Source organism: Chroicocephalus ridibundus, chromosome 8, assembly GCF_963924245.1.
Source record: "Chroicocephalus ridibundus chromosome 8, bChrRid1.1, whole genome shotgun sequence".
Taxonomy (NCBI): domain Eukaryota; kingdom Metazoa; phylum Chordata; class Aves; order Charadriiformes; family Laridae; genus Chroicocephalus; species Chroicocephalus ridibundus.
In genome coordinates, this window is record NC_086291.1 from 32,176,630 (window position 1) to 32,199,894 (window position 23,265).

The following is a 23,265-nucleotide window of genomic DNA, read 5'->3' on the forward strand; positions in this document are numbered from 1 at the left end:
CATATTAAACAAGCACCCAGTGCCATGTAACAACAGTTATAAAGAGATAATTGCATGGTTTTGAGCCATATGAAATGTATCCAGCTCCAAGACCTTTGCCTTTTCACTAAACTTTAGTTGTATGTGCTACAGCCCTATAGCAGAGCACTGGAATCACTGCCTCTGTAGCATCACCTACAAAGTATTTTAACACAGGACATGTTTAATTTGTGCATACACAGTAGGTTGGCAAGTAGTACACTCACCAAGTGACTCCCAATTTACCCTAATATTTATATCTTTTGTTATTATCAGTAAGGTAGCTGTTAGTCTGAACTCTATTAGTCAAATCCTTAAAAGCGAAGCACTGCTGTCCGCTAGGTCTAGACTCACTCTCATATGAGTTGAGAACATGAGACGGTCATATACCTCTGAATAGCAGCAACATATAAAAGATGTCAGAACTACTTACCAAAATTAAGTAACTGCCATGACAGTGAACAGAAGGACAGGCAACAGCACAAGCAGCAACAGCAGCTGGCAAGGTTCACTGCACTATTAAGAATTTTAAGCAAGTCAGCAGTTCATTTTGAATGACTACAGTTACTATTACACATAATTACAGAAGGTACAATGTTGCCAATATTCTGGAGCAAAGATTACCTTTCAGCCGCTCTGTAATGTTATCAAGTTAACTGACCTTCACCAAGGCCTTAAGATTTTAAGTTTAAAATTATTAATGTAATTTCTGTACCAGATTATTTTTTCAGACTGTAACTGGTTGGTTTTTTTAGATCCTGCAACAAACTCAGAAGCATGTGTACAGAAATTAGCACAGTAAGTAGCTGCCACAAATTCTAGATATCCTGGTCTCTGTTAAGGAACATTTACTTGTACCCTCTTAAGATACTTACAGTTGGTAGAAGAGCAAACAAAATGCAGTATATTCCAGACTGTAGAATCATATTTTTTAAAAAATAATAAAAAACTAGCAAACAAAAACCCCATACATGCCACACAGACCTTTTCCACTAAGTTCCTAGCTCTTCTGATGATTTCAGAATTCCCCAAAATGCCTTGTTTAGAATTTAATGATACTAGTTCATATGTCTATAAACTGCACAGTGCCCCATTAGGACCAATTGCAGACTAGAAAAGATCTTACCTCAACTTTGGAAAAAAGTTCTTACGTGATTAAACAAGGAAGAAAGCATTACATATTTTGAGGTCACTTTTGAGGACCGGAACGGTAAGAAGTTTAAAACATATAACAACTTAACTCAGCAATTCTTGTCTGGTTTCCTTCCTTCTCTACCACCACATCCATTTCAGTATTTTGTAGTTTTATTATACATATGAAAAAACAGTCCTACATACATGCAGCAACAGAACAGCACTCTATGTAAGCTACAATATTCTGCTGTCTTGGTGAAGAAGCACAGACAGGCATGGAAAGGGGAAGAGAGCTGTGTAAAGGTTCAGGTAGAAAATCAGCTTTTTTATCCACAGTTTTTGGCAGGGGCAGCTAAGCTCGTACTATTGCCATGTGAAGTAACTGCATTCTCTATGTTATGGTCTTCCATTTAATATGTTTCTGTGTATGTTTGAGGCACAGTATACACCATTCCACACCTTTGGGTGAAAGATTACTATTCCCTGTATTTTTCAGACATCCCATTCTAGCTGATGTAAGCACAGACACCTGCGTGACAAACTCCCTAGATCTGTATTTTATACACTGTATTTTTAAACCTCTAGACAAAAGAAGCTTCCAATTTTTACACAAGTCTAACATGTAAAGAGACTTCTTCAGCAATATTACAGTTATCTTTTACGCAGTCCTGTCTTCTTAAATCCCACATCCCACCCCTATTTAGCCTACAAGCACACAATCAGTGAGGACAGGTAACCTGTACATTAGCTTCCCAGGACTTTGAAGTCTTAAAAACATTAAGTAAATACTAGAATAATCCCCCCATTCCCTATTCAACACAGCTAGGATACCTAGTCCCTGCCACCTCCACACAAAGCACTGTATTTTCGCTAAATATGGAGAAGGATGAGCTGGAATGACTTAAGTATGTACACCATTCAAGACTCCAACCTGCTGAAGATTTCCTAGAACCTTCAACTCACAGTGCCTCAAATGCCCATCTGTGAAGTGGGAAACATCATAAAAAGCACTATATGAAAGTTTATTCATAACTGCGACACATTAGCACCTTTCTCAAAACAGAAAACAAGAAACAAATCCAGAAAGACTTTTCATACACAATTTTAAGCACACTAAAGAAAATGGTTAAGGGTCAAAAATCATCCTATACAAATTTGTTATTTGTATCCAGCCATAACCCCACTTTTTGTAGAATAGCTTTGTTTCTGGCACACTGAAGAATGTGTTGCTGTTGAGTTCTGGAACTAAATAATACAACTTAAAAAAAAAGAAGTTTTTTTGCCACATGCTCAATTGGTGTTAGAGGAAGATGTTCCCAAATTCAGTGTTATCAATTTCAAAATACCATTGCGCACAAACACCCAGATAAATAACACGGCATTAAAAATTTCAGCTAGAAAGGAGAGGTTTCATTTCAACTGTAAGTCTGGCATATTCAGATTCTAGAGCTTCACTGAAGAAGTTTCCTCTTAACTGTAAAACCTAAGCATAATCTGCAGCTAGATATTAAATTCTGAAAAACAACCGTGTGATCTTCAGAAAAGAGACTAATTTAGATCTCTTACAGAAATATAAAGGCAGCTTAAAGCAGAGAAACTCAGGATGCCAGACTCAATGTACTTGGAACCCAAAAAAGTCTGTCTCATGCTTTATTTGTAACCCATTATCAAGGAACCCTGCTATTTTAAATGAACACTCAAAAATATTGTGTAATTACTAAATACATGGTTTTGCACAGAGAAGCTTGCACACAAATAACGAATGGAATTACAATTAAACATACCGACTTCACTTCTCTGACACAGGTGTTTACAAACAATACACACTAACAATCTCTTATTGATGACCTTATATTTACAACTTTCTAGTGCTCAAAGCATCATTCTAGGACTGAGGCTTTCAGGCCTAATATTTATTAAAAAACAAACAAACAAGTAAACCACCTAACATTTTGGACATTTATCCCACTACTAAGAATTCTTAATAGCTTCAGCACTAGTCAGCTTAACATGACATGAAAACAAGCTTCAAAAACCTCCAGCAATGCTTAATTAGCAAAAGTCTCTGACAAATCAAAGTATCTAAAAAAGCCTCTAAGGCCAGGATTTCTGCACCCCCAAGCAATCTGCAGCAGGGTTCACCGTCAAGTAGGTTGTTGCTAAGGAAGCTGAAAATTGCAGTAAAGACTTTGGGGACTTCTGAGCTTCTTTCTTGCATCTCAGACAGCTCTATGACCTACAAGAATAGAAGCTCTCCAGATCTGCAGAGTTCTGGGTAGACGTCACTACAACTCATTCTTGAGCAAAATCTATACCAAGTTTTATTTCCTTAGAAAGTCAGGCTAATACATATTTCCATCTCTATTTTTCTTCCCCATCTCTAGATTTTGGGTGCAGTGGTTTTCAGCAGAGCTTGAAAGAGGGTACACAATGAGGGTACACAATGTAAAGATTGCATTGATTCTATAAATTCTTTGAAGGTAGGTGGCAGAGTAGGAAAAGAAAACTCTTAATCACCATCTCTTTTGCACCCATCACCTCAGAAGAAAAACCGTAGCGCAGCCTGATCCCTGAGGTACAAGACAATCTATAGAGGAGTATTGTTAATGGCCACCAAACGGAAAATCAAAACGAGTTTTGCTCCTTAGAACCAAAGCACGCTGTCATGAGACAAAGCTGTAGGAAAGCAGGCTTTGCTAGTTCTATCATTCTTCAAATTACTCCCCTTTTAAAGCTTAAGAAAGTCTTTCCAAAACACTACCAAAACTAGATATGTCAGGTGGAAAACATCATGACAGAAGAAAGCCATTTTAGGACATTATCCCACAGACGCATCTTACAAAAACGCAGTCTCTGAATGCCAGAAATGAGCATCCACAAATAAGTCTGCATCAGTTCTAAGAGACCTCTAACAGCAGCCTAAATAGAGCTACTAAGCTAAGCAATGAAAAACAATCAAAATTAGCCACCCACAAAAAGTCTACACAGAAACTAACTGTACCACAAAGCATATGTTAGTTTAAACTAGCAATTGATAGAGCAAGCAAATCTTTCGCTGCCTTAGAAAGACTGGAAGGCAGCTTGTTGAACTGTCTTCTGTGAGAAATCCAAATCACCTAGAATACAGCAACAACCTAGAACAGGACAACCAGCAACAAACCTCAACATCTCAGGGAACTTTTATTAGGAGACTCTCAAGTCTAACAAGGCACTAATAGCAGCGATTAACACTTTTAAAATAAACTTTTAGGACATCCTGCAGCAGAAAAATATTAGCATGGACTAAAACAATCTGTCAGTTCTGTTATTTTTTTTTCCAGGGCATTCTTGAGAACAAAAGGAAAAATGAGTTAAGAGCAGCTGGCTGGAGTAAAAAACCACAGATAAAAGGACAGTAACCATGTAAACCTCAAATTTGTCTCTATCCACAATTTGGATATATATTTAACTAAATGTGCATGAACATTTCACTTAACATGCGCAGAAATCATATCCCTGTGGAACAGCCCTGCCAAAAGAAGCTTGATCCATAGGATCAATCATGATCAGCGTGTCTTTTTAAATGTGCCCATATAACAAGGGATCAAAAAGCCACAGAGATGATGAACTCACACTGGCGATAAGTGTCAAAAATGCACTAAGTACTTTCATGTGTCACACAGCTTCTTTCTTTTAGCTAGGATAATTTCTGATACCTGTACTGCTTATGAAATCTCCTCCTTCTGAAGTGACCTCAGGTAACAGAGAGATTATGGTACCCCTCTCAGAGACAGAATTATGCCAGTACAGCTAGTTAAGAACTCTGGGAAAAGAAAGGACAGTTTTCATTTTGTTTAATTTTTTTTTGCATGTTTACATTTAGACTATCAAATAAAGCATTCAATATTTTGTCAAACATTATCTAAATATTATCTAAGGCAATACCCTTACCCAGGGATCCAACACTTTCAGTGTTTATATATGTCTCTTTCTTCCATGTTTCACACCAGTGACCCAGTTTTGGTCTCCTATTTTCTACTGGATAATAGAAGCTGTTCATCAACACAACACTTATACTTTTGCCTTTTACAAGGAAGAAAGGAGATAACTTAGAGAAACTCAAACATATATACAGCTATTCTTATGAACAAAATTCTGAAATTAGTAAGCACCTCCCTAAAATTTTTATTCAGTTCTCAACTATTGTACATGTAGAAGACCTAAAACCTCTTGTCTACTTTAGCTTTATAATTAAAATTTTAAGTACTCTTATGGCTGTAGATTTTTCCACATTTGAGATATAAACCCAGTTCTATCACTAGAAGCGATTAAAAACTAAAATGTACAAAGTGCTATCAATAAAACATTTAAGATAAGTAGCATGAGACTGGCTATAGAAGGCATGTTACAAATCATCAAAAAGCCATGTTTTTGAGATGTACAAAGGTAGCAGGTTTTAAAGGCTGATAGCTCCTAAAAGATGACCAAATAAGGACTACCTTTTTTTTTTTTTAAAAATACTTTCTTGTCATCCTTGCAAAGAGAAGGCTGGGTACTGAAGTAAAGCAAATTCTCTTGAAAATAAAAGTAAGATTCTCTCCAAATCCCCAAACAGAATTATTTTGGCTGTGAGAACATCCAATGCAGATCTTTAAATCCTTATCACATCACGCAGAATGAAGGTAATAAAGAAGTGGATCAAATGAAAAAAAAAAAGAAAAAGAAAAAAATCTCTTTTCCTATGGAAAAAGCTGGAAGGACAAAGCACTGGCATCACCTCTCTCACCGGAAAAGGCTGATGAACAGAAATTAAATTTCAGTTTAGATTTTAGACTAAAGCCACAATGCTTTCAATCTAGGCATCTATCTCCTGCTACAGTCAATGGGAATGAAGCTCCTGCCAGCTATTAGAAGTTTCCAGCCCGTGACTCAAGTTAGCAGTCACTAGCAACTTCTTATGGGTAGTTTCACTGCTACCAGAGTCTCACCAAGAACGAGCAACATATTTAACTTTTACTTTGTAGCTACTAGGATACAAATAGACTCACTGGGGCTTCCCAGACAATAAACAATATTTGTAAGGAGGCAGCACACCACCACAGAAAAAGGAACATAAGCCACAGAAAAAGGAACATTAAGAAAGTAACAGAGGCACCTCCCATGCAACAGGCAGTGAATGATGTCCAAGTGCAGACACCTCCTAACCAGCATCAGATGAGCAGGTGACTGAGAGGCAGCTCAGGACCAACTGGCAACCAACCCCTGCCCTTTGTCCCAGCAGGGAAAAACATTTCCTCAGACTACTGTTCCTGGGTCTTTACATTATGGTTTTCACTCTTTATAATAAATTTACATCCTCTGTAAAGGAAAGACAATAGCATTGTATTTTAAAGGTAAGCTTACAGTTAAAGTAGAAATCAATTTTTATACAAGTATCTTGATAGTAATTTTTATACAAGAAACTTGGTATCAAGAATCAAACAAGGTCAAATTAAGAAACTCCCTTCAACGTATTTTATATCTTCGACCTAAATACACATGATAAAGTGCCAAAGCTCCCCTCTCTTGCTTGTCACATTAAACACTATTTCCAGAATTTCAGAAGAAAACAACAGTATAACGTAATTCCTTGAATTACCTGAAGTTACGTAACAGAACAGGGTACACGCATCACCAGAGAGTTTTAACAAAAAAGCCTCTACTATTGCCTACAGCTTCCTAGTCTGGAGCATCATTAGACTTATCACTGCACCTTCACATTTCACCACAAAGCCACACATACTCTCCCCCTGAATGCCTAAAGTACAGTTAAGTAATTTCAAGAGTAACTATCCAGCTTATACCAAATTAAATACACAAGCACTCTAAAACCCATCCTGCTTAGAATATTTATATCAAAGTTCTGAAATGAAAATCCAACATCTTTATGTCCAGCAGCAGAACCTTTAGGCACGTAAGACTCCTACAGAAATCTCCTATACTTACTCTAGCATTCAGGTACCTTCAAGAAGTGAAATACTCAGCCTTAAGTCTCTTATCTTCTGTGTAGACAAAAAAATTCATCACGAGCTTAAAATATCTAGACAGAATTTGGCTTCTGAGTTTAGAAAATTTACTTTTATCATTTTTTCAAACTTCTTTGCAACATGGGGGATAGTTCTTTAGTTTAAGATATGATGAAATTTGCAAACATCCAAATAATAAAGAGAACCACCTAAAGGTTGAAGTTGTACACATCACAGGCACCATAAAATTATGAGAATGACAAACGCCGTATGTGCCACTAGATCAAATGCACACTGGGTTCAGCATTCACCTCTACTAGAATGATCTTGGCACAAATGCACCAACTTCAACACTGATCCAGCCTATCTTGCTTCTGTCCTTACAGTCACGGTTTTGGAAGGTTGCATTTGTCCCAGATAGCTTCCCACTGATCACTGAAGTAAATGTAGACTCATGCTTAAAGAAATAGTTCTCTGTATGTCTGTTGGCAAACTCAAATAGTAATGACTGACAGGCTAGTGGAATGAGCTTACAATTCTTTTCAGAGCAGTTCTCAGTTTAGGTTGAGGTACAACAAAACAGCAATGCAAAACAAATCTTGTTTCTCAAGGACTACAATCTATATTATATGAGAACACAGTTACTAAACTGAAATTTCACCAGTGGGGTATAGTGACCACGTAAAAGATACTGCAGCCGCCTTCACTGGTATTACAAGCATCTACCTCATTTACTCATTTGTTCTACATAAACTGGACTAGTGGAAAGAAACTTAATACCACCGCTGCAGCTCAAATAAAAATGACAAAGATTAATAACTACTAACTGCACTATATTAGAAGCATTCCTTTGAGTACCAGTCCATTTTCAAGTTATCAAAGTACATTTAAACAGCTTCTTTGCCAGAAAGAATTTTTCAAAATATTCCAGTAGAGATTGACAGTGTGTGCCACACAAGTCAGAACTAGCACACCATAAAGCTAATGCAGTAACACAACACAGCTATTCTTGCTGTGTTCTGATAATCGTCAAACATAAATTACAATAATTTAGACGTTTTGCAAGATTACTGAGTACATTTCAACTAAAAATGTATTCATTTCTGAAAACGTAAGATCCAAAACTTCTTTGTAACTTACTTTTAAGGCAGGCTATTTTATTCCTTCTTAGCCTGACAATTTCTTAACAAGTCTTTATTTCTTTGTCACTAAGCATTAGGGCAAATTTTTTGCAAGGCAGATTTTAAATTTTCCAGTTACATGCAGTTGGTTAAGAAACTTTTTAAAACTGTAAATTTTTAATTGTGGCAGGAGTTTTGAAGTGCTGGAAGGAAGCCAGGACCAGGGAAAAAAAAAAAAAAGAGAACAGTTTCTATACAATTAAGGACAGCATCATAATGAGATGCCTTCTCATTACTTCTGGGAACAGAACAATGCAAGTGCTTTCACCCAATTAGCTTTTCAACTTGCAGATGCCAAATGAGATATTTATTTTCAAGATTTGCAAAAGCATTTATTAAAGAAATTTCCATTATTTAGAAGAATGAGAAAATTTCAAAGCTCTCAAAACTGAATCGCTGCCTATATGAGAAAAAGATAAGGGAATAAATTAAGGCAAATTCTTGCAGAAACAAGCCACATACCTGCTATCAAAGTACAGTATTCAAATAGTAGGTTGGGAGGCAGCACTTTTCCCCGAATATAGAAAACTAACGTGACCTGTCTTACTTATCAAAATTCTTTTTTAACTGAAAAAATTACAACTACTCACTCGGCTTCTTAGAAACTAATTTAGGTCAGTTTATCCAGACCACAGCCACTCTCTGTAAAGGCATCTGGTACTGCTTAAGATCACAAACGGTTCTTAAAAAAAATTACAGACACACTTAACATGCTGTCACAAGTACCACTTTGTTCTTGCTCAACTGCATCACGCCATCCAGCAGAAGCCTGTAAAGGCAAAAATACTAGCATACACATTGTCCCCCCACACACAGAAAGCAACATGGGGAGTCTCATTCTTAGCAGCATCCTGAGTAGCAGTTCCTCTGTCAGGCTGAGAACAGGGGAGCAAAAGAGAAGTCCACAGTGGGGCTGCAAAAGAAGCCACACAACAGATGACATGCAGATGTTCCCATGTCTGTTCAAATGAGTGCTGAAAATATCCAAATGGTCGGCACTTCTCTGCATTTGCTACGTTTAGATTTAATTGCACAAAAAGAATAATCAGAACTGGCGATGATGGTGGGTTTGAGGATCCATTTGCAAGAATAAAGGAAGCAGAACTGCTTGCACCCTACAGCAAAAAAGGTATGTGCAAGAAATCTCCACATATTACTGGATTTTCTCTTATTTCTAAACATAACAGAATAACAGCAATTTGCGGTTCCCTTATGGCTGTGCTTCAGCAGATCTGACTCCAGCTGCAGGCTGAACAGTGCTCAGGATCTGTTCTTCTGCGGGCGGCTGTCTGAGATAAGTTACCAGAAACAACAGCTGAGCTGAACAAGAGTTCACTCCTTAAATCTGCCACAGCGTTTGGTGCAGAACACTTCTTTTTAGGAAGCTGACGAAAGATAATCAATAGGTACATGAAAATAGACCAGATTCCCAACAGACGAACAGCAGAAGTTGCAGTCATTTAAAATCACCCAGCTCTCCACTGTTTCATTTTTTCCTTTCGTTTTAATACTCTCACTGCAAAAGCCCTTGCGCTTTATTACAAACTCTGAAACAATGTCATTTAAATTGATGGCATATTTCCAACTCTCCCCACCCACTCCATGTTGAACCGGACAGTGGAAGAGGGCAGGACAGTTTAAGAGACAAATGTAAAGCCATTCCTTGCTGTGAATAACTGGAAGAATCTTTTTAAGTACTTCCATTTCCTGCTCCTTTACCACAGTTTCCAAGCGCCACTGTAATAATGAACATTTCTTGACAGAGGAAGTGACACTTAAGTTTCAGCGTTCTTCCCCAAGGAACCACAATTCACTTTGGGCAGTGGATTTCTTTCCACATCATACCTTTCTGCATCTTTAAAGTACTCCTGACCTCAGCTGCAAATAAGTAGAGGTTTTTGTGCAAACTTGCTTTTCCAAAGCTCCTATTCATAGATCAGTCCTTAAGTAACATAGTTACACCTAAGGTTTTTGACTTCAGAAATCAGTTAGATATTCCTTTGAAATAATGTTCAGGCAAGCTCTTCTTTTCATGAGCTCTTTCAGAATATTTCGGAAGCACAAAAGAACCACTCTAGGGCCATCCTTCAGGATTTCCATTCCTATTAAGAACACATGTGCCAAAATGAATTCCCTCTTCACTAGCTATTTTTCACAACTTTTTTCTGTTCACCTTCTCAAGGTACTTTTGTTATTGAAGGGTCCAACCCGAAGACGGAAGCACAGTCCCCAACAGTAGGAATCTACAGAACAAACAATTTTATACAGAGTTCTGTACAACCGCAGCACAATAAAAAACCTGTTCAAAACCAGTAACTCTAATCAGTTATGTAATGACTTAAGCTACTTGTCACCACTTTCAAAACTTCCCACCTTGCACAATACCCAAATTCTGTGTTACCTTTAACTCCTAATATATTCCTAACCTGATTCATGTCCATCAAAAATAATCATAATTTCTCCTCCGTATTAAGACATATTACGGCATATTTGCTTTTAAGGATATCAAGATACTACCACTGTGATACTGAGTGCGAGGGTTGCCAAATGTACCAGCTTATAATACACCATTGACAGCATCAATAAAAAAACTTCACTCCTGTGCATACAAAGGTGGTAGAATTTGCTCCTTGATCTGGTCCAGCTTGGAGAGAGCTCATGGCTGCCCACAAACAGTCTCTTCTACCTGCTGCCTGTTATCCTCTGGATCTCTGGTTACATGTTCTTTTTCCCCTCTGACTCACTAGTTTGCTGGGGCAGAGACAGTCTCCTTCACTGAAAGAATGCTCAGCATGTAAGAGATGCAGCTGCGAAAACCACAGTGACAACAGTTCTGGACAACACTTTAATTACAGTAGGGGGCAACCTCAGGCCTCTGCTTTAAACTGGATTCATTCATATTTTGGTTAAAAAAAAAAAAAAAGATTAGCAGCTAAATTAGAAAAGCCTTACCAGCATACCCAGCTTTATGTATCTGCCTTTCAGATTTACAGACCCCATTTTCCATGGAAGTTAACTTGCAGCTGCAAAATGGCTACAGATGGAGTTTAACATCTTCAGTTGCTCTTGGTTCTCTGTTTATTTTGCTTAGAAGAAAAATAATCCCATGTGTCCTTAATACTCTGCTTTCAAGATGCAGTAGGTAAATAATGAAGAAGGCTCAATATATTACCAAAATACTTATCAAGAGACTTTTCTTTATCCAAAGCTAAGTGCATACTACAAAGCTCTGTCCATAGCGATAGCTTGATCTGTGGCACGAAAAACATCTCCTAACCAAAGCGACTCCAGCAAATTAACCAAGTAGCTACACCGCAAGCCAAAGACCAATTTTTCATACTAGAATGCATCTTTCCTACAGACTACTTACACACATTGTCAAGAGAAAATGTTATCCTTCCTCCTCACTAGAACACCTTTGCTGTGCACCTACATATACACCTAGATACACCTGTACAGGAAGCACAAACTATCCTAAACACTATTATAAAACAAGCCCTGTGAACATGGCAATTTATTTTTTACAAAATGAAAAAACATCAATGCACTCATCTAAAGACAGCGAGGTCCTTCAGTGGAACATATGGTTATTTTGAAATATTTAAGTCCTAAAGTATATGAAGTCTTAAATTGGGAGAAAATCATTGGCTTCTCAAACAAAATTAGGTTGTTCCTGCACTTCCACCTTAGCTGAAGATTCAAATTAGCAAATAAGGTTTCTTGAGGCAGGAATAATTTAAGCCCTTACTCCTGCAAATACAATTTAAGGCTGCAGTCATAATTTTAAAGTATAAATTAAAATTTACAAGCACTAAAATCTAGGAATACTAAGGTCACATGCTTACAAAATATTAATTTTAAAACAAGCAGTAGCTGCTTCCATGATTTAATGAGGACAGCCTGAAAACGGTTTGCTCTTCTAAGCAAAGTCTGATGTGTTAGCTTAAGAAAGCGGTGCAGCAAAAAACAGGCAACCTAGACACTGATGGTTTTACTATGAAAAATGTTTTGGTACCTCTGAGCACGATGAGCTACATCTTCTATCCCAAATAACTAAAAACTGAGTAAAAACACCATTTCACATAGGAGTCAGTTGTACAGTGATTTAAAGAGGTATTTAATAGATGCCTCTTCTCTCAGTCACTAGGCACTGGGTGATGCCACAGTTCTTCAGGCACTACTTCTGCATTTGATGTACCTGAATATAAAATGCAGTAAATCCTGTCTCTGGTGTTGTAAGCCCCTGAAAGAGTAGCACACATTATTTTCAAATACATATAAGTTAAAATTTATTATCATTACACTTCGGATTGAAGATATATAATGTTGATTCTGCACTATAATTTTACTGTTAACCAAGACAGTGTCAAATACATAAAAACAAAACAATGTGAATGATACACAGCTTCTCCCTTTAATACGTGTTTGCAATCTGTAAGAGTAGTTCGTTAGCATTTAGTTAGAATGTTATGTAATGGCTAAGGTATTTGTAATAAAAACAGTCTATTTCTGTTAGCCTGTTCTTCATAGACATAAAAGCTGTCTTCATCTGATTTTTATTAGGACTTCATCTTCCTCTGCTCTTTATGCATTTTTTTAAGACTTCTGTCCACTCCGTTTTCATTTCACCAACACGCATGCATTATTATTTCCTCCCACCTCCTCACACAAATCTCAGCTTTTATTTTTACACCTGCTTTCACCCATGAGAAGTTTCTATGGGGTTTTATAAAACCCAGACCCGAAAAAAAAATAAATAATGAGGGCATGAAGTTGAGCGAAGAAAAAAATTTCCTACAGAAGATGAACAACTGGTTCTACCAGTAAAACACCACTGGCAGTCCCATCATTACAAGCCCAACATCCATCCCCAACTAGTGGAAAGGTGGTGCATTTTCAGGGTGGAGCTTTTTTTTCCCCTCAAACCCTCCATTACTGTATACAGCCTCTGAAGATGTTCCACTCTTCCTTCAACAGAAAGAGGAGGAATACTTTTTCTTTGCTCACATCTCCAATACGCCACACGATGGTTTATCCTCAGCAAGATCACACTACAAAAGGGTTTAATCATTCTGCAAAAGCTACCTTTTTCTTTCTATCTGCACATCTAAGCCTCTTATCCATGCCACCCTTATATGATATTTAGACTACATTTTCTATGCTCTCCCCACTTTTACATCACTTCCGTTTGTTAGCCTGGAAAATATTCTGGAATAAAGGGCTTGCACTTTTAGTAACCTAGGACACCTGGCCAACATTAGCCCCATGTAACATACTCACTGCCTTGACTTACATTCTTTCTCCTTATCGACACACAGCATTTACTCAGACAGAACAAAACCTACATGAGAGCTCCCTTCTGAACTGCATAATCTTTTCCTTGCTCTTTGTGGCCCATTTCACTTTCCCTAGTAGACTTCAGGATGTGGGGAAACAGGACCTACAGAAAATGCATACCATAAACCTGTACCACTGAACAAGGATTCCAGCAACCAAGTTAAAGCTGTAGAATGATGTAACTATTTTTACAGACTGCTCTACAAAAAGCTAGGGTTCCTGTTATGAAGTCTAAATGAGTAAAGAAATTATAAATTGCTACTGAACTGCAAAGAGACAGAATATTTCTATTAGCAAAACTCAAAGAAATGGCTGTGTATTGATTTATATATATTTCATAAGCAATTATTATGTCCAAAACAATATAATTTACGCAGGAAACACATATACACTAAGGCAGACTTCTAAGTAACAGAGACACTCACAGACCACAAGCCTAGTCTCTGCATACAAGCACTGGCCTATACCAGTTCTCAGTTCAATTTAAACAGCCACCTCTTAAGCACACACCTCCAAGAAAGCGATCATACTCCTCACTCACTAAGCGCAATATTCTGAGGGACAAACTGCCTTTTCATTAAACATTCACTAAGTTCAAAGAATTCCCAAAACTTTGAGATTCCTTAGACCCAAGGAGACTCTAGCAGAGTTGCACTAAAAGACCCCAAGAGTAACTCTGAAAAAAAATTCTCTAGACTATGTAATTCAAAGGAAATTTACAGCCATTCAGCTCCTAGCAGTGAGTATTAAACGGTAATCCTTTTGTTTCTCAATGATGGACAAATGAGATCATGTCCTGTTTCCTCCTCCTTTCAAAAGGAGTTTCTTGTCTAAGCAGAGCTCTTAAGACTAGACAATAAGTAGGCCTGACACCTCACTGCAGAAGAAATAAAGCTATTAAAAATTAGAGTCCTGTTCCTTCTGTGGGAAATAACGCTAATTTCTACTAATGCACCTATCTGACCCCAGTAATCAAAGAGCACCATGTAAAAATAGTCCCTCCTCAATTATACAGAGTTCAAGACCTTTCACAAAGGAACAAACTTAGAAAATACACACGTAAGACACAAAAAGGAAATAAAGAAAAACCAAAATGTTCCATTCAAAGCCCAGCACCATGCTCTCATGCATGCTCCCCTTCCCCATAAAAGGGGCCTGAACCAGAAACTATCTGGGCCATTTTTAGCCCCAAAATTTTCAATCCCTGCATGCCTAGGTGATGGCTCCCATCCTGCCCCCTGCATTATGCCCACTGCAGACTGGCTGCCTGAATTTTAGCCGTGTCATCTAACCATGCTCACACAATCCTTTAAGCGCTATCGATAAGAACACCCATGACTATTCTCACCCCATCCCTACAAATCTTGCCCTTAGGAGCAGAAATAACACCTTCCTGAACGGTTCTTCACTCAGTTCTACACCAAATAACCTAGGAACAGCCTTTTACTGTACATCTCAAGAACTGTGGATGAATATTTCAGAGTTAGAAAACCAAAGCGCTGTGCCCTGCATGTGCCTCCAGCATCCCATAAGAAAAGGCTCCCCTCCCCCCGCGTTTCTGGAGGAAGAATCACAGCCACAAAGTGAGCGCAAACGCACGAAGGGGACGGCGCGTTTCTCGAGTAATCTCCCGAGAGAGAGAGAGACCGGGAGCCGTTAAAAAAGAAAGGCGGGGGTGGAGAATGGAGGGCAGGAGGGAGGGCGGGACAAAAAAAAGCAACGCACCCGCAAAAGCGGTCCTCAGCCGCCCCCACCACAGCAGTACCCTCCCGCCACCCCCGGGCGAGGCCCGGCGCTGGGCCCGGCGCGGGGCGCGGCCGGCCCCAGGCGGCGATGCGGTGCGGCGCGGCCCAGCGGCGCGGGGCAGCCCGGCCCGCCCGCCCGCCGCGGGCCCAGCGCCGCGCCACCTCCCTCCGCCCGGCCGCGGCGGGCAGCCGGCCCCCGGGGGCACCCCGTCCCCGTCGGCTGCGGGGCCACCACCGCTAGGCCGGGCGGAAGCCGCCCCCGCCCGGGGCCATGCGGCGCAGGCCGCTCGCCCGCTCCTCCCGGCGCCGGTCCGCTCCGCAGGCCGGCGGGGGAAAACTGCGGGAGGCGGCGGCGCCGCCACCACTTACCTGGCGCGCAGGGCGGCGGGCCGGCGCTCCGGCCTCCCCGGAGGCTCCCGGACTCGGCGAGGCCGCTGCCGCTCCCGGCGCCGCGACGCCGCGCCTCACACAGCCGCTCTCCACACAGGGGCCAAGATGGCGGGCGGCCAAGCCGGCGCCAACGACGTCTGACCTCACCGCGCCGCGCGCGCGCGCGCACACGCACCCGCCTCGCCGCCGGCTCCGCCCCCCGCGCCGCCGCTCACGTGGCCACGCCGTGCCGCAGTCGCGCGGGCGGGCGGGCGGGTGCGCGGCGCCCCCGGAGCGCCCCCTGGCGGCGCGGGAACGCGGGCGGCGGCCCCCCCGTCCTCGTCTCCGTCCCCGTCCCCACGCGTGGGGACCGGCAGCGCCCCGCGCCCGCCGCCGAGCGGGAGCTCTGTCGCCGGGGAGGGTGGGGGGACGGACGGCTGGGGGACACGGTTTCCCTCCGGCCGCAGCGCCCGCCCGCGGGGTTTGCAGCCAAAGCCCCGGGTTGGAGGTACCTGCGGGTGCGTGGGGAGGCGCTGCCTTCTCCCCCTGGGCTTCAGGGTCCCCCGGGGGGACGCTCGCCCACCTGGATTTGTCACTGCAGATGTTATTTCTTAGGACAGGGTCTCCCCCCGCCACGGCTCAGGGCGCTGGGTGCACTTGACCCCTCCCCCGTTAATAAACCGTTAATAAACCTATCAGAGAAGCCCAAATCCGTGAGGTTTATTTTGCGGCTCCCTCCCTCGTGTCCCAAAAGTTGCCAGATAAAGACAAAGATCTCGACAGTTAGTGTTTCTGAAAAAAAATCTTGAGCTGTTGTGGGTCTTGATGAAATCTTACAGAGCAAGATCTGGGTTGGGGGGGCGACTGGTTGTGTCACACCAGCCCATCCCAAAATGGCTCTTCCCAAAAGCCCTCTGGAGATCCAGCCTGGTGCTAGCGCAACACGGACACAGATTGCGGTAGGTTTGGGGGAAAAGCTCTGTACGGCCCTTGGTGGGTGCGAAGCATTGGCAGGACGAGACCAGACACCAGACAGCACCAGGCTCCGGGCTCCTGCCAGCGCTGGGCCAGCTCCAGCCCCACTGAGGGCACTCAGCACCATCCCCAGCTCACCCAGGACCGGGTCTCACCAGGTTTCTCCTACAGACGGGGACCTGCCCGGAGGCTCCAGCCTGGCTGGGGGTATTTAGAAAGGAGGAAACCTGCTGTGAGAGCCACTGGCAGGGCCAGGAGGCACATCCAACGCCAGCCGGAGGAGCCGCTGGAGGAGTCATCCACAACCCGAGTTCTCAAGGGCTTCAGCGTCCGCTGCCACTGAGTCAGGATGGCGTCTCTGGCCCCGCTCCACTTCCCCCGTCCCACCAGCCGGTACTGGTAGGGGGTACAGGGGCCAAAGAAGATGGCCAGGGCCAGCCGGGGGTCCGTCAGGAGCAGCCTCAGCACATTGGGCTTTATGCCAGCGCACAAAGCAATTTCGTCGATGTAGCTGATGAAACTAATCTTCAAGTTCTCCCTCTCGGATGGATTCCTGCAATGGGATGTAAAAGAGACGAAATAGCATCATCCCATCTTGGTTCCCAGCTCCATGTAAAGCAGAAGTTCTGGGCGCAGACGTTGGTTGAGCCCCAATCTCCATGGCTGAGCTCCCTCAGCCCCAAATAAACCTAAAGGCACCGAAAGACCCTCGGTGGGGTTGGTCCCAGCAGTTTCCTGGGACAGGGAATAGGCAGAAGCTTGTTTTGTCTCTGCAACCCAGTTGTGGCCTCAAAAATTATTCTAGCATTATACCGCCATCATTGTAATGCTACAAATACCCACGCTGTGTCCTTCCCCGAGGTTCACGGGTGTCGATTTGGCCGATTTTGAGAGGGAGAGGGGTGGACATTCACAGATAAGACTGCCAAGGGGACTGGGAAAAACTGGGAGATGCAGAAAGCTTCCCATGCTGGGAGGGACCTCTAGGATTTTTCCACTTGAGGCCTCATCTTCCTCGCAGGAGGGAGGACTTGTGCTGAATCTGCTTCTGCAAATTCAGGACAGCCTCGAGTTTAGCTCCGTTTCACCTCAGACTCCTATATTTCTGTGTAACAGCATCATGTCTACAATCGCCGGGGTTCCTGGTGACAATCCCCATGGCTCTGTTTTGTCCCACATTTTCACCAGTGTCCTATAAGCCAGCTCCGCCTTGCTGGCAGACCTAACCCAGCTTGCACCCCACCTGGCCATAGGTCCCCTCCTTCATCCCAAGGCAGTACATCCACCATCACCTGTCCCACAGCCTTGAGGACACGTCTCCACCTCCTGTAAAATCCCAGTGCCGACAAGGCAGGAAGTTAGCTCCCACATACCCAACAGACAAATTACAGCCTTGACTTGACCTGTCAAAAACTGCCACCAAACGGTCCCCCACCTGCATCGCCTGGCTCCAGTGGAGTTTCTAGATGGGGCTTGGCCCTGACCCCAGCGCTCCTCGCTGCCTGGATTTGGGAGGCAGAAGCCACGAGATGGCACCCTTAGTCTGGAGGAAACCAAACCTCCACCTTGACATGCTGGGAATAAGGACATGGCTTGAAGGCCTGGTCGAGGGGACCTGCAGGTCCTGGATTTTGCCATAAACTGCCTCCAGAGCCTTCTGCCCTTGGTGTCTTGGTCCGTCATCGATAAAGGAGCCACAACAGCATTTCCCCACCTTGCTATGGGTGGCAAAGGAGTAAATGCATCCAAGAAGAATTGGCTGTCCTAGGTGGGTCCCTCCCACGACCACCATAGGGTCCCCCTTTCCCTGGGGTTATCCTGGCACACGGCACACATCACACCCCCAGCACAGGAGCATCACACACCTTTTGACCGGCGGCTTCTTCTTCAAAACATCAGCCATCATCCTGCTGGTGGGAGGGAGCTTGTTCCATCCTGAGAAGAACAGAGAAACCAGAGACCTCCAGCAGCACCTCAAGCTGAAAAGTTCACCCTCTTCCCATGCTGCCAGCCCCTTTACCAAGAGTGTTTGTGCTTGATGTTTACAGCAGTGTGCATGGAGCAGCAGGGATATGAGGATGCAGCTGGGGAGCAGAGGCTACAGTGCTAACTAATGCCAGTGGCCACCATGGGCACGGTGGCAGGAGCTGAAATATGCCCTGGGTTCTGTGGACAGCAAGTCAGGCTGCTCGAAACCTCCCACCCCAGCAGATCCCCCCATCCCTGCACCACGTCTCCCACCTGCAAAGATCCCCGTCACCCAGCGAGCCTGCATTTCTGTTCCCACCATCAGAGAGCCGGTGAGTTGGACTAAGCCAATGATGGCCAGCGTTGGCTTTTCCAGCTGGGGAGGGAAGATGCTTTTATAGAGGGAGCGGTTATCATCGAAGAGGCTGCGAACCGACTCTTCAAGGAAGGGAAACGAGAAGATGTAGCCCGTGGCGAAGAGCACCACGTCGATGTTTTCTTCAATTGTCCCGTCTTCAAAAACAGCAGAGTTTTCGGTGAACTCCTTCACATTTGGCTTCAACACAATGGTCCCAGAGAGGAGACAAAACGGCAGCTCTTCATTGATAATTACCTTAAAGTATGAGCTTGCAGGTGAAAAAGAGGACAGCAATGTTAGCATCCGGGAGAAACCCAAAACATCTTCCATGGCCGGAGTTCCCCTCCAATGCTTTTCTATTCCACAAACAACCCCTGAAATTAAAAAGCAAGCATTTCATGCCATTAAACCCCCCCGATCGACCAACAAAATAGTCAGAAAAAACACCTTTTGGTGGAAGCCAAGCCATAGTTTTCATGGTTAAACCATGAATTGAACTTCCGAAATCTCATCCTCCTTGTGAGGGCTGACGGGAGAAGCCAGTCGAGAAAGTGGTTGAAGCGGGTGGTGCTGACCATATCGAAGGGAAAGCCGTGGTCCGAGACCCGGCTGAACACCCATGTGCTGCTCCTGGTGCTGAGGAACACCTGGGGGAGAAGGCAGGTCTCAGCTTCCTGCCATCTCTTTGCCTTTTTTGCCTGGAATGGCAAATCCCATCTCCTGCACTTGGGAGCTCAGGGAGTTATCCCGAGGGAAGGAGATGGCATCAGGATGAACCAAACAGCTCATGGTAGCTTCTGCAAAGTTCCCACAGCTGCTGATGGCCACTCCTCAAGTGACCCAAACTCTCCAGGACTTGCAGAGCTTCTTCAGTTGCCCTCAATTTGAAGTGCTATTAATTGAGAAACCCGGCGGGCAAAGCTGCCTGCGCATACCCCGAGCCACTGGCTCTCCTGGTCCCTGGCTGGGCTCGGCACAGCCATGGATCTGTACCTTCGCAGCCACATGGCTCAGCTCCACGGAGAGGTCGCCGCCGGTGTTGCCAATGCCAACCACGAGGACCCGCTTTCCCCGGAAAGCCTCCACGTCTTTGTATTCCCGGCTGTGGAGGTACTGGCCTTTGAAGCGCGTGTCAATGCCTAGGTAGAGAGCAAGGAGCATCTCCTACTGCCAGCTCCAATTTCTTACCCCAGCCTCGTGTCCAGACCCCCTGCAGCCCCCGACTCCCCACCTCCCACCTCTGCTTGCAGCTGAGAAGCCCGTTGGAGGTCTTGGCTCCCTGGGTGATGCCACCTTCCTGCACCTCCTCGGCTCGGTCCTGCTTTGCAAATTCTCATGCAAGAGCCCGGCTGCATCTTTATGAGGTATTTTTCCCATTCGCAGGAATGCCCTTCATCATTCCCATAGGGAGAGGGTCCCACCTGTCCCAGTGGGAGGGCTTTGTGGAGCAGAGGAAAATGCAGCCGAGGGACCCATGGGTGCTGGGTGAAACCCAGCAGCCCCAGCCCACCCCGCTGCTGAGGCAGGGCTTACCTGGGAAAGAAGCTAATGGTAAGTAGGGCTCCTGGTAATGGCCGGTGCAAACCATGACGGCATCGAAGACGTGCGACTCTCGGACGCTGTCGGTCTCGGTGACCACCTCCCACTGGCCCGAGGTGGCGAAATCTGGGCGCCTCCTCACGCTGAGAGCTGTCGTCTTGCAACAAAGCCCAACAAAACAGCAGCTGGGGACTGCACCACGTTTTGGAGAGGACCTGCTTGCCAATGGCTGCTGGGGGCAGGCTGGGTCCCTGGGGAGCTGCATGTCACCTCTGAAGCTGTTAAATCCCACCCTGCACCTTTCCCCTGGTGATGGCATTGAGGGGGGGATGCACCAGGCAGCCCATCTTTAAGCAGCCTAATTAAAAACATGGAGCCAAAAAGGCTGCACTCAGGATGCGAAAGGCACTTGTCCTTGCGGGATCGCACCTGGTATTGTCCCGTCCCACCTGGGTGATGCCCTGGTATCTGCAGCCACTGATGGCTCTTCTCCCCACAGTGTTTGGGGTCCCCGCTCACCTTGAAGCGTATGTGCCGCAGGAGGTTGAAGTGCCGGGCGTACATCCGAAAGTACTCCAGGAGGAGGCCATGTGGTAGGTAATTGGGAAAATCCTCTGGGCAGGGGAAGTCGCTGAAGCAGGACATCTCCTTGGAGGTGTTGGTGATGACCGAGCGGTAGACGCTGACCCTCCCACTGTCCATGGAGTCCTGTGTGAAGCCAGCAATGCTGTTTGCAGGTGCGCAGGGCAGGACTTTCTCCCCCCAGAGTATTTGAGTATTTTTCCTCTTTGCATTCGGGTACAAGGAATAAACCAGGACTAGCACCTGCTGACCATGGCTTCTGTTCCCTCCATCTCCTCCTTTACCTCGGAGTCAGGGGGAGCCCTGTGCCCGGGACAGGGATGGTCCTTGAGGGCATGGCCACCCTTTCCTCTGTGCTGCAGGCAAAGGGCATCCAAGGGAGGGGGCAAACCCAGGGACAATCCTCCCACTGACCGTGTAGCGCCAGATCCCCCCGATGTCCTCGCTCCTCTCAAAGCAGGTGGGCTCCAGCCCCTCGTCCAGGCAGCACTTGATGGACACCAACCCGCCGACCCCGGCCCCGATAACAGCCACGCGCCGCACCATGCTGTCCCACAGCAGGCAACGGGCCGGCGTGTGAGCAACTGGAAATAAAACAGCCCAGGAATTAGCAGAAACACCAATCCCTTTTTCCCATCCCCAGCAAAACACCCCTGCTCTTCTCGGGCTGCGGGTGTCCACGTAGGAAAACTGTCCTTGCAGAAAGCCATCCTGACTGGAGCGTTATGGATGGACACTGCTCATTACCCTTCCCGCTGTGTTAATCCCACATGGAATGCCCAGTGATTCCCCTCCTGCAGGCATGGCAAAAGGAGGCACTCTTAAACCTCGCTGCGCTGCTGCTTCTATTTTTTCCCTTTCCTGGCCCAAACCAGGGTGTGCAAAGAAGGGGAAGGGGCTCGCAGCTCTATCTGCTTCTGCCCGCACAAAGTGAGCCCCCTGAAACCTTTTCAAGAAACAATTTCAGCTAAGCTGGCTCGTTTTCACACTTTCCTTTTTAATTTCCCATTAAAGGGCATTCTCTCGAAAACAAAAAGGGTTTTTTTGGTTTTTTTTTAAAAAAAAAAAAGGGATGCCTGACTGAGCAGGGGCACGGCACAGCGATTCAGAAGTTAGACAGCACCGTGAAAGTGCAGCTGGGATTACAGAATATACAAAAGGTAAGAAACCCAGGAAACGCAGGGTATAAATGAGAGGAACTTGAAGGCTCAGGGTGTGTAAACTGAGCTGCACCGAGCTTCACTGGAAAGCCAGAAAAAAAAAAAAAAAAGGAAAAAATGAACCCACGTGAACTTTGATTAGATAACAAACACTCCTACTGCAGAGTCTGAAGAAAGAGTCATTTATAACTTTTTTTTCTACCCATTTTTGTGTCCAAAAAATATGTTAACATAAACAGGAATGGGAGGAAACTGCAGAAAGCCAGGGAAAAATGAGGGAGGAGCAAAACCCCCCCCTCTGCGTCTGAAAGCCCAGCCTGAGCCGCTCCTGGATCTGCAGGAACAGGACAGGACATACCGACACTCACCCGCCCCCCGGTTTCCGGAGCCTCCCTTGGCTTTGGGAAAGGGTACGCAACGTGCCCGGGGTGCTAAAGTCACCCTGCTTTTTTCCAGCGTTGCCTACAGATGGCTTCACTCCGGAGGGTCCCCGTGATACCCCCTCTCCCCCTGCCAGCAGCGAGGCGAAGCTGGGGGCAAATGCCGAAACCCCCGAAAGCCGGCTGCTCGCTTTTAAAGTCTGCCAAAACCCAGCTGGAGAGAAGAGAGGAGCAAACCTTGGCCCGGGGCAAGCGCTGTGCCTTCGCTGCTCAGGCTTCGGCCGAACTTTGCTTCGAGTTTCTCTTGCAGCAGATTTTAAGGAAAGGCTGAAGTCCGGGCTGCTCGCCGCAGCTCTTGCACCACCGACCTTTACACCCGTGCTCCCCTGCTCTGCTTTGTTTAAATGCCCTGGCAGAAAGTTCTCCACCTCCCCGCGGCGGTGCTGGGTGGAAATCCGGACTGAAATCCCGAGGGGGTTTCCCACGCTGCAGCTCGCCACTGCCCCGGCCCCAGCTTAGAGTTGTCCTGATCCGT

General features: G+C 44.9%; 2 protein-coding genes across 6 annotated transcripts in view; both read right to left on the minus strand.

Moving 5' to 3' along the window:
* PRRC2C (proline rich coiled-coil 2C) overlaps positions 1–15,932 on the minus strand; it is a 76,533-nt gene extending 60,601 nt beyond the window's left edge. For 2 of the 3 annotated variants that reach the window (XM_063344935.1, XM_063344934.1), the window contains exon 1: positions 15,769–15,932. The gene's annotated coding sequence lies outside the window, so the exon portion shown is untranslated. The remainder of the gene's footprint in view (positions 1–15,768) is intronic. The other variant, XM_063344936.1, reaches the window with a different exon arrangement.
* Positions 15,933–16,469: 537 nt separating this feature from the next.
* Positions 16,470–23,209, minus strand: LOC134519607 (dimethylaniline monooxygenase [N-oxide-forming] 4-like). Of its 3 annotated transcripts, none has more exons than XM_063344020.1 (9): positions 22,968–23,209; positions 21,605–21,774; positions 21,128–21,316; positions 20,603–20,765; positions 20,063–20,208; positions 19,517–19,716; positions 18,985–19,337; positions 18,609–18,678; positions 16,470–17,296 (listed from the first exon to the last, which is right to left on the minus strand). In XM_063344020.1, exons 2-9 carry the CDS (start codon positions 21,734–21,736, stop codon positions 16,909–16,911), a joined length of 1,641 nt encoding a protein of 546 aa, XP_063200090.1. In that variant the 5' UTR covers positions 21,737–21,774; positions 22,968–23,209; the 3' UTR covers positions 16,470–16,908. The 3 variants fall into 3 exon arrangements, with proteins under 3 accessions (XP_063200090.1, XP_063200091.1, XP_063200092.1); XM_063344021.1 differs by lacking the exon at positions 22,968–23,209 and adding an exon at positions 22,719–22,898; XM_063344022.1 differs by lacking the exon at positions 22,968–23,209 and adding an exon at positions 21,434–21,493 and having other exon boundaries at positions 21,605–21,669.
* Positions 23,210–23,265: the final 56 nt, after the last annotated feature.

Bases quoted from the DNA above. Each gene is read 5' to 3' on its own strand.
- LOC134519607 (XM_063344020.1), bottom strand. From the start codon at position 21,736: ATGGTGCGGCGCGTGGCTGTTATCGGGGCCGGGGTCGGCGGGTTGGTG. The intron at 20,766-21,127 runs GTGAGCGGGGAC...CTTTGTTGCAAG, and splicing joins TGCGGCACATACGCTTCAAG to ACGACAGCTCTCAGCGTGAG. The intron at 18,679-18,984 runs GTGGGAGACGTG...TGTTCTTCTCAG, and splicing joins GGTGACGGGGATCTTTGCAG to GATGGAACAAGCTCCCTCCC.